Source organism: Dermacentor andersoni, chromosome 3, assembly GCF_023375885.2.
Source record: "Dermacentor andersoni chromosome 3, qqDerAnde1_hic_scaffold, whole genome shotgun sequence".
In the NCBI taxonomy this organism is placed as follows: Eukaryota; Metazoa; Arthropoda; class Arachnida; order Ixodida; family Ixodidae; genus Dermacentor; species Dermacentor andersoni.
The window spans coordinates 68,382,233-68,399,662 of NC_092816.1; the positions used below are offsets into that span (position 1 = coordinate 68,382,233).

General features: G+C 46.8%; 1 protein-coding gene across 1 annotated transcript; it reads right to left on the reverse strand.

The window, feature by feature from the left end:
* Positions 1-2,746: 2,746 nt before the first annotated feature.
* On the reverse strand, positions 2,747-16,125 carry LOC126545769 (mite group 2 allergen-like Ixo r 2). Its single transcript, XM_050193756.3, has 4 exons — positions 15,917-16,125; positions 9,721-9,825; positions 4,775-4,947; positions 2,747-2,911 (listed from the first exon to the last, which is right to left on the reverse strand). Exons 1-4 carry the CDS (start codon positions 15,999-16,001, stop codon positions 2,831-2,833), a joined length of 444 nt encoding a protein of 147 aa, XP_050049713.1. The 5' UTR covers positions 16,002-16,125; the 3' UTR covers positions 2,747-2,830.
* Between the last annotated feature and the right edge of the window lie 1,305 nt (positions 16,126-17,430).

A 17,430-nucleotide genomic window follows, 5' to 3' on the forward strand; every position in this document is an offset into this window, starting at 1 on the left:
GTTTAACATGTGGGCCAATAAACGAACACTTAGTCATCGGTCTGAGTTCAACAGTTCCCTCACTCGCGTCACATTGTCAGCCGTGGTGGTTGTGGATGGCCGTCCGGCGCGGTCCTTGTCATCGACCTCTTCTCAGCCTTCCAAAAAGGCCTTGTGCCACCGAAACACTTGCCGATCTGACTGGGCATGTTCTTTGTAAGCAGTTTTGAGCATAGTAACAGTTTCCGCAGCCGTCTTGCCAAGTTTCACGCAAAACTTGATCGCAAATTTTTGTTATAACGAGCGCTGCATTTTCACTCGCACAAGAATAAAAAGCAACTCTCACGGACAGGCCTGTCTTACACTCTCCGATGCTCGGAGCACACTGAGCGACGGAGCGCTGCTTAGCTGGGTTCCCCCACTACCAGTTTCAACCGGTTAGACCGCGCTCCGACGTACAGTCGCGTCACAATAAATTCACTGACATTACTTTCAGGACAGACCCTGTATTAGCGAAGGCGGCGGGCCAAAGGCAAGGAGCCCTTACGAACGAAACAGCTTTGTGAATATCGCCGCAACTTCGTAATTGCCAACAATATCGATGTGGGAACGAATCCACTGAAATTTCTGCGTGCTTTTGTTGTTGAGATATTTGACGAATGCTATAGTGGCCAGCGCTGGAACCTTCTGGGCGCTACACTGCGACATAGTTGTCGTGATGCAGGTTTCCAGCCCGTATATGCTCCACTCCATACTGGTCAGATTGTGTTAAGTTTGCGTATAAAGCAGCAGAGAGTTTTAGTTTGTTGGTAAACTTCTTATCGCTTGTGAATTACCGTGTTAACTGGGCCGTAAATGGTGGTAGCAAATGGTAGCGACGCATTGTCTTACTACAATGAGTATGAATTTTTGTGTAGCGTAAATGATATCATAAAGAAAATCGTAGAAATACTGCACGTTAACGATTATGTCGCTAACAACGCTCTACACTGAAGCACTGAAGTAGAATATTTAGGCCTCTGCAGCACCATTTCTGCGTGCTGTCTGGTTATACACTGTTTCACCAGATGTCGCTACCAGCGTTCTTGCTGTCGTATACCTCTCTGGGAAACTGGCGTACGGAAACGGCAATACCTTTACTAAAGCTCTTCATATATTGTGCCTGAAGAAGCGCTGCGGTTTCGTTTTAAGCGACGCTGTTCAATACTCTACAACAGACGGCGATATATCTGGACTTGAACAGGCCAGTCAAGAACTAGCGGAACAATCCTAGCTTTAAACTTCATCGGTCCTAAAGAGGACACAGCCATTAGGCTGTTTCGAGGTATCAAACGCTTGCACAGCAGTCAATGATGCTCACTATTGTCACAGCACTCGTTTTTTATAGAAACACGGACGCCCGTGGCACAGTCACGTCGAAAAACATGATCGATAATGTCCCAAATTATGTTTTTTTTTTCGGAAGGTAGACGTCTTTCCGGCGATGGCGAAGCTTCCTTTGGTCATGATAGGACTTGCCGTAACAATCCATTAGGCTCACGCCGTAAGCGCTGTTTCTATGATTGCGTCACATTGGGTAATGCAGATTACACTGCGGAAATTGCTGCCTCTACAACAGGAATGCGTATCGTGAATTTCGGCGGACATTTACGACGTGGGAATGACTTCGTGCTCGGAAATACGACGAAAATATATTTTTTTTTTGTTTCTAATGCAAATGTCTTACTTAGCGACTTACCTCCACTATTCTGTATCTGGTATGTGATTTACTATAGTCTCTTTCGTGGCTGGATCCCGGATATTGTGACAGTCTAGATTCGCTCCCATAAGTATGTGCGGTCTAGAAATGTGAGCCGATCCCGAAGGTCGTGCTGTCTAAAAATCTGGCCCGTTCGCGTGAGTTTGTATAGTTTAGAAGCGTAGAACAAAAACTGAAGCAGTGCAACGCTCCTCCTATAGTACCCTCACGCGAAGGGTAATGCGACAGAGAGTCGTGCGCAGTGACTGTCTAAAGACTTTGTCTTTGGTCAACGTGAACTAGATGTTGCATTGCCTTCCCCCTTCTATATATTTAATATTTGCCGTGAGGGCCCTTCATCATTTCATAGTGGGCACTAATCGTATGGACTGCCTTGAAGCGACACAACAAATTTTGTCATGTCTGCAATGAGTTTCTTTTTTAAAGGGCTGATCTCGCGGCCGTGTTGTTCTTATATATGCATACGTGAAAATAGTTGTGCGGGACTCTTCCACTCCTGTGCAATGAATTGTCATTCTATGGTTATTGGAACGTCCAGCAGGGGCTGGTTCCTATAGAGACATTATTTTGTGCGCTTGAATTCGTGTGTGCTTGAGCAACGAACTTGGGACATCGGGATAGGTGGAAATGACGTAGCCTAATTTCTCACGTCTCTACACAAAAAATAAAAAAAGAAAGAAAGAAGAAATGAAAGGCTAGTTGGACGACTTTAGGGCCCGCTATTCCAAGTCCCAAACGGTAATGAGAAACGAAAAAAAAAAAATGACACTTCACACACTATAAGTCACACAAGCAACACAAGTATGTCGTCCTGGGCATCAGCACAGGAATCATGGTCTAGTTATTTGTCAGCAGCAGCAGCAGCAACAACAACAACAACAACAACCGCAAATTTTTTTTTATGTATAAACGCGGGAATGGTACGTCACGTCAGAGCCGGCTATCCCGAAATCCCGAATTCGTTACTGAAGCAACAATAAAGCAACAAATTAAACGAAACGTCTGAGCTTGTTGTACTGCTTCTTTTATTTTCCTTTTAATTACTGTTAATTTAGGTCCTTTGCATCAGTCAGCGTTATATACCCAAGAAGATCACACGAGGACCAACGATGACTTGGTGCAGATACTGACGCCTTTGTCTCCCTTCAATTTCATGGTCAGAGGAGTTCTGCCCTGTTGAAGGGAAGAAAATATGAGAGAGAGAGAGAGAGAGAAAAAAAAGAGGATCGTTGATCGCTGTCATGCTGAATGCTATTAGAACATGCAGATGTTAATTCAGTTAACTGATTTCTTGATTACAGTATCCTTCAGCAAGAACTGCAGCAAATGACATCCTAATAATATAGCGACAAGTGCACTGCTGTCCATCTCAAATACAATGCGCACAGACGGGGCCGCCATTTACGTTCGCATGTTCCGTGTCATCACGGTAGGGATGACCTACTGACAATCTCGGCGTCCCTTGGGAACTACATTTTGGAGCGCGGCGGCACAGACAATAGGTGCAGTGTGGTTTTGTGGGTAGGGCTTGTACTGAATTCTTTGGTTGACATCGACTAAAAGCACAAAGATCTTCAAGGAAACTTTCCATGTCACGCTTTGTCCATGTCGCTGGAGTGTTTCGCGTAGGACAACTTTCTATTATCACTAGAACCTCAGCGTTTCAGCTTTTCTCGTTTTCTTTTTCGTGTCTGGTACTGTACCTATTTGCTGGAACCGGAAGTTCCTTCCTACTCTTCTATCTTGTTTATGTACACGATGAGCGAAGTCTACATAATTTACGCTCATCTTTTGAGTGATAATGAAAACGAAAGAACAATATCGATATTTCACCTCCCAAATTTTAGTAAAACCTGTGACTTAGGGCACCATTCAGCTTGCATTCTTATACGGGAAGATTACGCAGTAGTCCGCGCAGGAGCTAGGGAGAGCCCGAAATGCACTGTTTGCGCAAGAATGCGGGTTCGTATTGCAGATGAGAATAAACGTAATGCGGGAAATGGAACGACATCACATGGAACGAGCACTGTCGGCTTTCTTTGATCCTACTCTTCTGCCCGTCTGTATACGGGTCTGATTGCGGAAGAAAAGTAATGCATCATACTTTCGTTATAGTTTACCAATCGTAGTTATAAGTAAACAACAGAAAAACAACACTGAATGTATTGGATATCATGTAAGCTTTTTTCATTCTCAGATCTCATGATTTTACTGAATTGAAACTAGCGCTCATCCAATATTCTACTAAAATTGTTGAAACGAGAGAGAGAGAGAGAGAGAGAGAGAGCACAGAAAGAGGGAAGGCAGGAATGTTAACCAGAAAAGCCTCTGGTTGGCTACATTGATTCGGGTAAGAAGATTAGGGAAATAGAAAGAGAGAGAGATTGCGTGCGTAGACGCGGACATGTTTGGTAAGAATAAAAAGAAAACGTCATTTGGAATTCTCGTGAAGGGTCTGTTAGAATTACAAAAAAAAAAAAAGAATAACGAAGGACGAGAAAGAAATGTAAGGAAATGAAAGAAGAGAAAGAGCTCCAAGAATAACGTACAACAACTTGTGGCAAAATTGGTAAATAAATATAGTCGGGAGGAATCTCTGACGCAATGTTTCTATACATTTCTTTAGCATGCATTTCTACAAGCAAGATTAAATTTAAGACGTGGAATAGCAAGCACAAACGTTAGACTGGGCGGCGAGGCAGACAAAAGACAGGCGCTAACTAGCAAACGAATTTTACTGAAAGCCACATGCGAACACATATAGACACAAGGAAGGTACGCACACCGCACCACACATGACTTTCAAACATAAGCAGCTGCACGGATTGAATGGCTCAATAAGCGACACGAGACAAAATCAGCTAGCAATGCCATGACAGCCCTATGCTAGATCAGGTTGTGACGAGTACTTATTGTACGCCACTATTGTACGCCAGGTGCAGCTGTCGTCGCCTTCTTTGCGCATACTTGTGTAACAGAGAGAGAGAGAGAGAGAGAGAGTGAGAGAGAGAGAGAGCAGCGGAGGGAGCGACTCACCACGGGCGCAAATGATGGAATGGGAGTGGTGAAGACGCCCTTGTAGGTATTTCCCTTCTTGATGGGGCACTTGACGACACCATTGCACATGTTGGTTTCGATGCCTGGCACTGGCACAGGGACACCGAACAGTGTCGTTGTCGCATCCAGCACAGCCGTGTCACTGTCTTGGTCTGGGCAGGAAAAGACGAGCGACGTCAACGAAGTAAGTAGCAAAGTAGAAGCGTATAAGGACATGCGAGTAAATAAGGATAAAGACTAAGGAATGAATTAGTTGTCCGCTTGACAAACTGTTCAGGCTTTGCTCAGTGAATTACGCTGTGGACCCCGCGGACTATTTATCGCAGACGCACGAGAAATTTAGCATCGGGCAGTTGAGAAAGGACGTGACATCGTATTTCAAAAGGTTGCCAAGTCATTGCGGTAGCCCCGGAAACGAGCAAGCAGACACAGCCGCTCGATCTTCACATAACAGTGGCGACTGTGTCGCTATCCCGATGCCACGAACAGATGCAGCGGGAAAGCTTAATGCTGGCGAGCTTACTTTGGCCCAATGGAATTCGGCAGACCCTGCTAAAAACAATGTCTTTGTTCCGTAGACCCTCATCTGAAGCCCCACCTTCCACATGGCTTACCACGACGGTAGGTAACTCCCATTTGTCGCCTGTAGCTTGGAGTAGCTTAAACTGATCCGTACACCTACGTCATCGGAATGGCCACAAGTCCAGAATGTGAAGTTTGCGGGTGCAAAGAGACGATAGCGCACCTTATGTGTGGTTGTCATCGTTTCTTTGCGCGAAGTCCTCAGCACCACGCTCGACAAGGTTCACAACCGTCCGCTTACGGAAAACAAAATTCTTTGACCCTGGTCCGAGCCGATGTCGGCCCGAACCGCTTTAAATGGGTTAGTGTGCTTTTTAAAAGAAACGATACTCATTGAAAAATTATAGAAAGTGCGAACTGATGCATTATTTTTTTTTATTAAAGTCGTCTCTTACTTTCTTATCTTTTCTGCCCTTACCCGATCCCCCTGTGCAGAGTAGCTATGCGGACACTTAATATGGTGAACCTCTACGTCTTTCACCTCTTGTTTTCCTTCCTTCCCTCCTCCATGGCGTTTATTTTTCAGGAATAGCAGAAACGTACCGTACATTGAACTTAAATTTAGCCACTTTGTTCGCAACCACTTTCGTGTCTAGTAGTAGCGTTTCCTTGCCTTCTGACGTCGTCTTTTTTCTTTCTCGCCCTTCGCCCATAAGCCCCGTTTACATGAATGCTACAGTGGCGCATCGCATTTCCAGGCGCATTTGGGAAAGGCGATGCGACGCCGTTTACATGTAGCGCATTAACTCTGGCTAGTGTTCCTGTATATCCTGCGGGAGCATATACAGGAACACTAACTCTGGCGAGAACGTAGCGCCACATGGTGTCGTATAAGGGAAGTGCAGCCGACTTCCGGTGTAACTGGTTTCCGGTAGTGGGCCGAGTGCACGTTGGTGGCTGAGTGCCGAGAAATAGACAGTTCTAGTTTAACATACGCAACTTATAGCGTACGCTATACGCTATAGTGTAGCGTACGCGAAGCAGCGCACGTTTTTTTAGACTTTTCGTTGGCCAGAGAGATTTCTGGATCCCAGAGGCCATATTCCATCGTTGCAGCTATTTCCCGACTCTAGCGATAGGTAACGCTGACATCTCGAATGTTTCTTTCGTTAGGCTTCGACTCGTTCGAAACGAGAAGCGATCTCGAAAGCACCACAAGGTTATCCATAATACTCTGTCGTCGAAGCGGCCTGAGACTAAGCGAAAGCCGTTTACACAATAATTTGCTGCAAAGGAAGTGCATTTTACAAAAGCAACGCCAAATTGAATTCGAAGCGGCAAGCCGGGACCGCCGCCATGTTGGTGGCTAATTCCTTCCCATAATTCCTAATGCGACGATCCTGCGTTTACATGCTCCGCGAGAGTCGACTCGCGCCCGTAAATCTAGCCTCACCTGGGGCATTAATGCGATGCGCCTTCCTAGCGCATTACTGCTGTTTACATGAATGTGATGCGCTAGAAATGCGATGCGATGCGACACTGTCGAATTCATGTAAACGCGGTTATATAGGCGAGTTGCGGGCGACGAGTGCCAAGGCTGTTATTCCCTCGTCTCGTGGCTGCGTCGCTTCTCCCATTCACTGCCTGCCCTCTCCCCTACCTCCTCTCTACCATTCTATCCAACTCCCTTCTGGACCTTGGCACGTTGTAAAAAGGCAAGCACTGCAGTTTCTGCAGTGCTTTTGCCTGGGGTCAGGGATAATTACAGCCGTCAAGAGGGTATTGTGGCGACGCCCAGGGAGCTCAATAAGGCATTGTGCACATGCGACCTGGCGCAAATGTCCAGACGAGCTTCTCGCGTCGCCTTTCCTCTGTGCAACGCTCTGAACACTCTGCACCTCTGAACCACCTCCCGCATATGCACACTCTGAGCCACCTCCCGACGCGGCGTGCTAGAGAGCAGCAGCAGCAGCAGTGAAAAAGTCGTGGCTTTAAAAACCTCATCCGGCTTGCTACTCTGCAGTGGTGAAGAGGAAGGAGGGGCAGTGAACGAAAAACGTTGAAAAGCGTGCGAGCACATTTAACTCAGTGTGCACCATGCATTCATAAGAGCTATGGGGGGCACGTTATATATAACTGTCTCAAGCAAGTGTTCGTAGATAGCGCTTCAAGCGAGTCACGGCGTCTTTTGCTCATTGAGCGGTAGGTCATAGGACTTCTTAAGAAATATATAATAGAATAGAATTTATTGACAGGAAAGACAGAAAGGTCGACCTGAGCTAGTGCGCTCTAGTCTGCTACTCTGCACTGGGGAAGAGGGAAGGGGAGTGAAAGTAGTGGGATGGATGATGATAACAAGAGAAGTGGTTCGTGCTTATGCATATGAGACAGTTGCCTTGCCAGAGCCGCTCATTGAGCTTGGTGTCCTGCAGAAACTTCAACAACACTTTAGTTGCACGCATTGAAGTCGCAGTGTCAGGCCATGGGCCGAGGATAGCTTCCTCCGACAGTGGTTGCCTGCCAACGCTGGCTAGGAAACCTTCTAACGTCCTTCGCTCCAGCATATATGCTGGGCAATTTGCACAGTATGTTTTCTAGTGTTTGAAAATTGAAAATTGAAAATTGATCACGTGACCACTTAACTCGGCACTGTGATGAAGTTCGGCGGTTTCCAGCACGAGCAGGTAGTATGGTCCTTTCTTTAAAAAGCATTTTAGCGCCTGTAGTGCTGATTTGACATCGCAGAATAGCGTCCATTTATGAGGTGTCTGCGTTCTCATAAAACGGACAGCCTCCCGTATTCCCGCAAGTTCCGCAGCCGTAGATGTCGATTTGTGGTCCAATTGAAATTGCCCACTAATTCCAAGTTGTGGGATGACACATGCTGCCGTTGTGGCAGATGGCGTGACCGAATCATCGGTATATACTTGTACAGTCCCACTATATAATGTAAATATATGGAACAGGGTGAGCTGTTTCGAGCCAATGGAGGAAACGTGGAATTTCTTCATAATTCCGGGTATCTGAAGCCTCACTAGTGGTCTTGGCAATGTCCATGGAGGTGTCTCGGGGATGTTGGTGGCCTGGAACCTTGCAGGTATAATTTAAATTAAATTAAATTATGGGGTTTTACGTGCCAAAACCCCTTTGCAGGTATAATGCTTGCGTGACATGCAATTGCTTTAGAAAAAGCACACTGAAGTCAAGTGTTGACAGAGGATGGTGGGAGTGTCTGGTCAGCAGGCGAAGATAGGTCCGCACAGGTTCACAAGACTGGTATGTGTCGATTGGACAAGCCCGTGCTTCCGCTATTGTGCCCTTAGTTGCCGTGCAGCGTGGCAAGCCAAGGCATGCCCGTAGTGCTTGTGCCTGAAGGCTCTCCAGCGTGCGTATACAAGATGACCCCATGTTAGATAACACAGGCATGCTGTAGCGTATGTTGCCCACAAAAAGTGCCTGGTACACTTGGAGCAAACTTCGCTCAATCATCTCAGTCCAGATATTACACGAAGAACGTGTATGAAGTTGGTCAGTTTAGCCCTAAGCGCAGTAACATGTTTGGTCCAAGAAAGATTGCGGTCTACTATGATGCTAAGGAACCTGTTGTGGGTGACTTAGGGGAACGCCGTTCCGTCGACAACGATTGCATATTGTTACATTGATTTGCGCGTGAATGTCAACACTGCACACTTAGTTGGTGAGAGTTGCAGGCCTCTACGGCGCAAGTACTTCGACATGATGTTAGCCGCACGTTGAAGCCTTGCACGAACTTGTGGACGAGTCACCCCAGATAACCAGATACAGATATCATCCGCATACGTGCTGATATGGGTTGTTTCAGGTAGCTCGGCTGCAAGGGCCACTAGTGTGACATTGAACAATATTGGGCTAAGGACGCCACCCTGCGAAACACCCCTGCGAACGTCATGCCTATCAGTCTCACATAAGCCACAGATAAAAAATATATACGCGCAAAAGCTTAAATGCCACTTTATAGGCATTATGCAATGGGGGAAAAGTGCGCAGCAAGCGTGATAAAGGCGAGTGATATTCATCCTCAGTCGCTTCCATACGAAGTAGCAACATCTTTGGTCTGACGTATTGCTCTAGAAGCTGGCAAAAGCGACCAAAACTCATTCAGCCAACCAAGAGTGTGCTTGGGTTGGGCTCGTAACAGAGGAACTGGACTCACCCGTGCATAAACGCTTTCTTATATACAAGCTAACACTGACGTTTTCGGTCTCTTCCTTAGAATGCAGATGAGCTTGCTCTTTTCGGCCCACATCGCCACCTCCCTTCTGAAGAAAACTACTCTCTACATTCTGAGACTTCACGTGCTTAAAGTCTGTATTTTGACAGCAAAGACATCTGCGCTCCAGCGAGCAGGTGCAGACTCTACTCACCAGATACCATTTCGAAGTAAATTCTGGCTGCGGTGCCCCTCTTCATGACGCACGGGTCAGAGTCGCAGGGCTCGACCTGCAGCGAGATGATTTCAGCGGTGCTACCTGCGTAAACATGAGCGAGTACCGGTACTCGAATTAATTAGGCACAGACGGTCGCAAGACATGAAGTACAAGTGGCGCATTCGTAGCGGAGAGCTAGGATCATCATCATCGTCATCATCATCATTATTATTATAAGAAGCCTACTAGGGAACATGTATCCTTTCACGTTCCGGCCACTATCCCCAGACCTTTCCACACCTTTCCACAAAATGCAAAGCGTATACAACTGTGATTTTCTCGACATGAATATCTTTGAATACATGCCTTCTTTCCGTACCGAGCTTCGCACTTTCTCTTGAGGATTCTTTCTCGCCGCATTTTTCTCTTGCCCTCTCACAGTTTCGTTACCCTTCCGTGCATGCACTCCGTCTCTCAATTGTAAGCTATCGCTGTATTGCTCATTATGAAACTGTTTATCTAGTTGTTTTTCTGTTTTGTTTTGCTTTCTATATTTTTATTCGAATTCTATTTATCTCATAACATTTCGTTGTAGTTGTTTTGCATTTCTATCTGTTTGTTTTTGTTTCTCTGTGCACAAGCACTCAGACTTCAATATTGTTCCTGGGCACGTTAAATAAATTATTGATTGATTGAGTGATTGATTGATTCGTTGCTTGCTAGATAGATAGATAGATAGATAGATAGATAGATAGATAGATAGATAGATAGATAGATAGATAGATAGATAGATAGATAGATAGATAGATAGATAGATAGGTTATAGCTGTTGAGGTGTAGGAGGGAAGGGCAAGAGCTCTCATTAAATAAGAAAGCTTCCAAAGGTTTATTTAGGTCCATTGAGTTACTCCGAAGTTACCTAAAGCGTCACATAACAACACAAGCTACTGTTTTAATGTGAAATATACAGGGTGTTCCACGTAACTTGTGCCAAGGATTTAAATAAAGTGGTTAGCCGCAGCAGAATGAAATCAACGGCATATGGTTTGTCGTCATGTGTCGCTCCTTTGGGTATATCTTATATTCCTCATAATTGGTTAATTAACTAAGATGAATTATGAAACTTTTTAAATATTCACTTTAGGGTCAAGTGCGTTTCATTGTGTTGTAGAGGGGGTTCAGAAACAACCGATCCAATTTTTTGTGGCAGCTTATAGGTGCAGCGGGGCGAGTCTTTTCAGCGCTTAAAGTAAGTCCGCGAAATATGAAATAAAACCACGTGACTGCGCACGTGCGCTATCGCATTTCAGCGCCCTCAACCACGCGTCGAGCCTATCGCTTATCAGGGACGACGGCGCTTCCTTTTCGTGTGCCAGCGCCAAAGATGCGGACGCACTGTGAAGCCGATGCCTACAGCCGCCGCCGCTCACTTCGCCACGGTCCGCGCGCACGGTTAATTCGCACGAACCGCGATTGAGAGCGCTGCAATACGATAGCGCACGTGCGCAGTCACGTGGTTTTATTTCGTATTTCGCGGGATTACTTTAAACACCGAAAAATATCCCCACGCACCATGTTCCTTGACACAAAAAATTGGATCGGCCGTTTCTGAACCCACTCTAATGCGCAACGAAACGCACTAGGTTCCAAAGTGAATATTAAACATTTTGCCTAATTCGTCTTAGTTAATCACTAATTAAGCGGAATATCAGAAACAGTCTAAGGAGCACCACATGACGGCAAACCATATGCCGTTGATTTCATTCAGCTGTGGCTAACCACTTGTTTAAAATTCTTGGCACAAGTTACGTGAAACACACTGTACATATAATGCAAGCAGTCTGTATTACAGATAATTTGCTGCTAAGTAGACATTGTTCTCTGAATTGTATGTCGAGTTATGGTTTAGTAGAATGCAGCAATTCGTGCAGGGAGAAGCAAGAGTGAGGACATTCCGTGACAAGTACCGGCGTTACCCCTACTGCTTTCGCCATTTGGTGCCGTCGACATCGCACTAATTGCAGTAGGACAATGAGGCAACGATAAAAGTTGCACCTCTTGCGCCACAAACGTTTCTCTTGCCTCAGTAAAGAGGATTTGTGCAGCTGTCGACGCTCGCGATCCGGCAATTTCAGTCCGAGGGGCGCATCGACCTTATTGTGCAGTGTGCAAACGGAATCGCACGTGGTGCGTTTCCCGTCGAGGACATGGAGCCTCTTTTTCTTATCTGTGGTCGTGGCGCGCTATCGCTTAGTTGCGGAACTACAGCAGGCGTAGACAACTCTGAATACAGGATGCATGCCGTGGTATTTTCTTAGGCAGGATCCGAAGCTGTCTATACATAAACTATTAACCTAATCTGCATCAATAGGACGCATCAATAAAAGCTAGGGATTCCCCTGTGCATTGCCAAAGACGCGTTGAGCAGTATTCTGCTGTATGCGGCTCGTTTGAGTTCAAATTTGTTATCACACGCGAAGTTTGTAATAGCCCCATAACGTTGGCAGTAGTGAAATGTTGGCGTGCGCACAACAACAACAACAACAAAAAAAAAAGAGTAATAAGCAGCTGCGTGCAGTGGAGACCGTATATAACGTATTTACTTTAATCCGGACCGCTATCTCTTTAGATATCCAGCGCGAAACAACGGCGTCGACGTGGAATAGAGGTTTCCGCCAGGATCTTAGCGCCACCTGGCGATATCAGTGAATGGAGACCACGCGGTAAACAAACTTGTATAAAGAGGAAGTAAAATCAAGATATGACATCAGATAACTTTTATCGCTGAAGAATGGGCGAGTAGGTATGGGGTTCCTCTTAAGGTATTTGGGAAAAAAACACAAAGAACGAAAAAAAAAAGCGCGACGCACACATACACAGGAACGAAGGAAGAGACGATATACACAAATGTAGCAACATCACACAATAGCATTTCATTTTCTGCAATGATGCGAATATAGTGCGACCACATGCGAAAACGATTGTGTACTTAGATTTACGTGCACGTTAAAGAAGCCCAGGTGGTCCAAATTTCCGGAGTCCCTCACTACGGCGTGCCTCATAATCAGATCGTGGTTCTGGCGCGTAAAACCCCATAATTTAATATTTCGTCTGCATACAAGAAAATACGGCTGCATTTCTTCAGACAGTGCTCAGAAAGCATACGTTTCCTACTTAACATAAAAGACACATACACACGCACAAAAGCAGTTTCGAAAAGAGCCAGTCATAACGTGCGGCAGATGATACGGCACTGCTCATGATCAATGACGCTGGTTAGTGCAATGATAGTGATTGGAGGCTGTATAAAAAATTGCTTCGTTCAAATGATGTTCTCTTGTACATTGATCCCGGGTCAATAAAAGTATTCGACTTTCTTGCACAAAACCTCTAACGTGGACACGCTATCTGAAAACAGAATAGCATGCGCCGTCTGGCTGTTTCATCGTACGCTTCTGTGCGGTGCAGCACAAGACACAATAGCGTGCTTCATCCTACTGAGTTTCGGAAATCGGTCCTAAAAGCGAAGCTGTCACTGCAACTTGAAGCTTCGCTGCTGCATTAATATGCAATGCGGCGAAGAGCTCTTCACGCAATTGATCCGCGTGGGCAAGTGGCGCCACCATGTAGCAGCTCGACACACCACTGCAAACGGTGCCTGACTGAAGGCTTCCATTGCGACGCTTGCACATGGAGTTATGAATGAATGAATGGACGTAACGAGTCTGGATATTTAGTTGGGGTTGAGAGGCTGCATTGTTTCATCGGAACGATTAAAGACGCAGACGGCGAGAAAAAGGACAGAACAAATTCTGTACAAGTGGTGGCATACATTCCTTATTTTGCGAATGCAAAGAGTCGGAGCTCTCCTCCACACTGGACGAGGTGGACAAGCGCTGTCAGGATTGGGGGCTCAATCCCATCGCTCGCAACCCGTTGTCAAGATTGGAGTCCGGCATGAATTAGAAGGTAGCTGGCCCATGCCGTCGTCCAACTTATCCACGCTGAGGACGCTGATGAAGGGAAGGACTGATTCTCATCGAGAATGAGGAATATGGGTTTATTTACAGTATTTACATGCAGTTCATCAGTCTAGCATGACTGCGAGAGAAAGTACGTCAGTCTAACATGACTGCTTGAGAGAGTACATCAGTCTAACATGACTGCTTGAGAAAGTGTTTATCAATCTAACATGACTGCTAGAGAGAGTGTCGAGCATCCGCACAACAGCGGTTTATAAACACTCGGGCCCCTCCCCACCCCCCCCCCCCGATTCCAAGGCGACGGAAACGTTCGTTCAGGCGTCGTAAACGGGCCGCCTCTCCGCGGGACGGTTTACACACACACACACACACACACACACACACACACACACACACACACACACACACACACACACACACACACACACACACACACACACACGCACACGCACACACACACACACACACACACACACACACACACACACACACACACACACATAGGTTCTCGGTCCGAAACCGACCTCACACGAATTTCGTAGAACTCGGAGCCCCGCGCAGTGCGCCCGGGTAGCCTTTGTCTTGCGTCTTGGTCGGCGCGTGGGAAGGGGTCCCCGACGACGTCCCCGCGGCAACTCCCCCCCTCATAGCAGATCAGGTCTGCGTTGGTGGGTTCGGTAACAATAGTTGGCCCGCCGAACGTATTCAGTCACAACGGCGACGAGGCTAGAGCGTAACGGTGGCGTTCCTTGAAAGTGGACGCCGCCGTCGTCGCAGCTGGCTGGCAACACTTGCACCTCAGCTGGGCCGTTCTTAACAGCGCCCACTCACAGAAAGCAAATGTCTTGGACGGTGGTTTACACGGACATCGGAGGGAGCCGCTATAAATGTGCTGTTGTGTTACCTGCGAGATGCTGGATTGGGCGACGACAAAATGTAACTGTGCCACGCTGTGCACTGTGTCGCCGGAGTTGCACTTTATTGATGCAAAGCCCGGCATCCTGCCGTGTGTCCCGGTTCAAATGTTCTTCGCTACAACCGTGTGTTATCGGATGTTCTTGGGTTGCCAGAATTAGGTAGTGCGACAGGCTTCGGACCCTCTCACTGTAGATAAGCGGAGAGGCTAGGTCCACGTGCAGCAAGCAGCACTGCCCCTTCTTCCATACCGTATGCTCACAGTGCGCGCCGTTCGGTGTCCATTCTCGATCGATCACTTTTCGGCATACGTTTACTTCTGCATGATGTCGCATATACTGTGCGACTGTTGCCCACCATCTTAACCAATCAGCGCGGATACGAAAGTGATACATTCTCGAAAAGATTCTGTCGAGTGGCACCGGCTTCCCATGCGCTACCCAGGAGGACATACATGGTCTCGTGGGGAAATTGTGTAGCTAGGAAGGATGCGGTCCTCCTCCTTTTGAAGTATCTTGAAGGCATCAATCTATTCAGTGAGCGGTGACGTTTGGCAAGTAATGCGAAACATCACCTATCACTTGGTGTAGCAGGCGTGCTCACTGGGTACTCGGTGACCCTGGTGAAGTGTTAGCATTCTACTTCAATCTCGTAAGATAACCTTGATGTTCCTTGGTAGCGTTAAACCTGTTCACGCTATCGTTGAACGCTCGGACAGAGGAATCGCCTACATGCCGTCCCTCGCAGCGCTACACAAGTCCGTAGCTAACACAATTTTCATCGTGATCCTCTATTTACCGACGATGTAGAGAAATGGGATCACCAGTTACGCATTGGGGCATTTGGTGTCGCTGCGATATGTGGTAGGGCGCATGCGATTAACTGGGAGGCGAGGTGTAGTGCCTGGAGTAATTAACCCGCTTTCCGTCACTCCATTATAATTCTGTGCTGGTTAAGGCGCTATGAGTGATGAAAGTTATGCTGTATACACCTTTCATTATGGGCTGCTGGCTAACAAAGCTTCTTAACGGATAATTACAATTGATACCAACAATGTAAGCCGGAAGCTTACTTCCTTACTGAGACATGCCTGGAAAGAAAAGAGATGGCTGAAGAAATAACTAGCTCGGTATGGCACGACTCTGTTCATACCTTGTCACAAGCCGACGAATGAGTCGTCTAGTTCTGGGATATTAGCCTCCGCCCCACTCCATGCTTTCTTTATCTGGGAAGAAGCTGCCGAAGCAACCTTTCGCGTTTACGTAAATTAAAAGAAAGTGCACCGGGGCGCTTACCGCAGTCCTCGTACACGGCATCTCTAATCTGTCCGAAAGCGACGCCAACGGCGACGAGAAGGAAGGCGGCGCGCACCAACATCATCTTCAACGACGGGCTCGGGTCCGAGTGTCACTGGAAAACCGGGGATGTGGTGAGGCGCGGTGGGCCTCATATATAGCCACACACGCGGAACAGGTGAGGCGGATCACACGAGGCGGGGGCGGATTTGCGCGCGCCAACCTTGACCGATTCCAAAGGTTGACGCTCCGCCAGCGCTGATAGCGAACGAATTGCCTTCCACGCGTATCTGTGGAGCTGACGCTTCGCGATTCCGGTTACTCGCACGCAATGCGTGTATCGTCAACGCCTTGCTGTTGTTTTCAAAGAATTCTCGACAACAACTGAACCTACTTGCTCTTTAGCGGGAGCGATGATATCCGCGTTAAGTTTAAAATTATGGGGTTTTACGTGCGAAAAACACTTTCTGGTTATGAGGCGCGCCGTAGTGGAAGACTCCGGAAATTTCCCCCACCTGGTGTTCTTTAACGTGCACCTAAATCTAAGTACACGGGTGTTTTCGCATTTCGCCCCCATCGAAATGCGACCGCCGTGGCCGGGATTCGATCCCGCGACCTCGTGCTCAGCATGCCCAACACCATAGCCACTGAGCAACCGCGGCGGGTTATTCGCGTAAGTAGGCCGACTGTTGGAGGGAACAGTTGAGGCGGCGGATCATCTAATCATTTCGCGCTAATTTAATATGACCACATCTATTTTCTTCACTGCTCACTGGCTCTGTGCCGCGGAGATATTCTACTCAATTTTAGAAGAAACGAATTCGATATAACACAACACAGCACAACATAGCGCGATCGACAGAACACAACACAGCATAGTACACTATATTATGATATGCAACAAAATGTAAGAATCGATAAAATAGAACACAATGTATCGGCCGCCTATTCTTACCGACAATATGAGCAAGCTGTGAGTAAAAGTTGTTGTGAAGCTACTCGAACACCACCACCATCAGTTTACCACTGCACCATCGCACCACGCAGCCATGCATAAGCGAGTGGTACGAAAACTTAGCAGGGCGTATGCGCAACACTATTCTTACACAGTCTGGAATGGCGTGCCAGGTTGTCAGCGAGGCCAATACCCCCGGTTTCTTATCAAAAGAGTACTAGTCAAACATCTTCGAAGTTGTGAGAAACTAAGCTACGTGCTACTCTCACGTGAGAGGTATCACAAGAAGCCAGCAAACACTGACACCAAGGGCAACATAGGGGAAATTACTTGCGCTTAATAAATGAAATAAGGGAACTATAAATAAATGTAAATAAAAGTGGATGAAAAAACAACTTTCCGCAGGTGGGGAATGATCCCATAACCTTCGCATTTCGTGGCAACTGCGACAAGTTGTTTTTACATTACTTTCATTTCCATTCATTTATCGTTTCTTTATTTCATTTATTAAGCACAAGTAATTTCCCCTATGTTGTCCTTGGTGTCAGTGCTTGCTGGC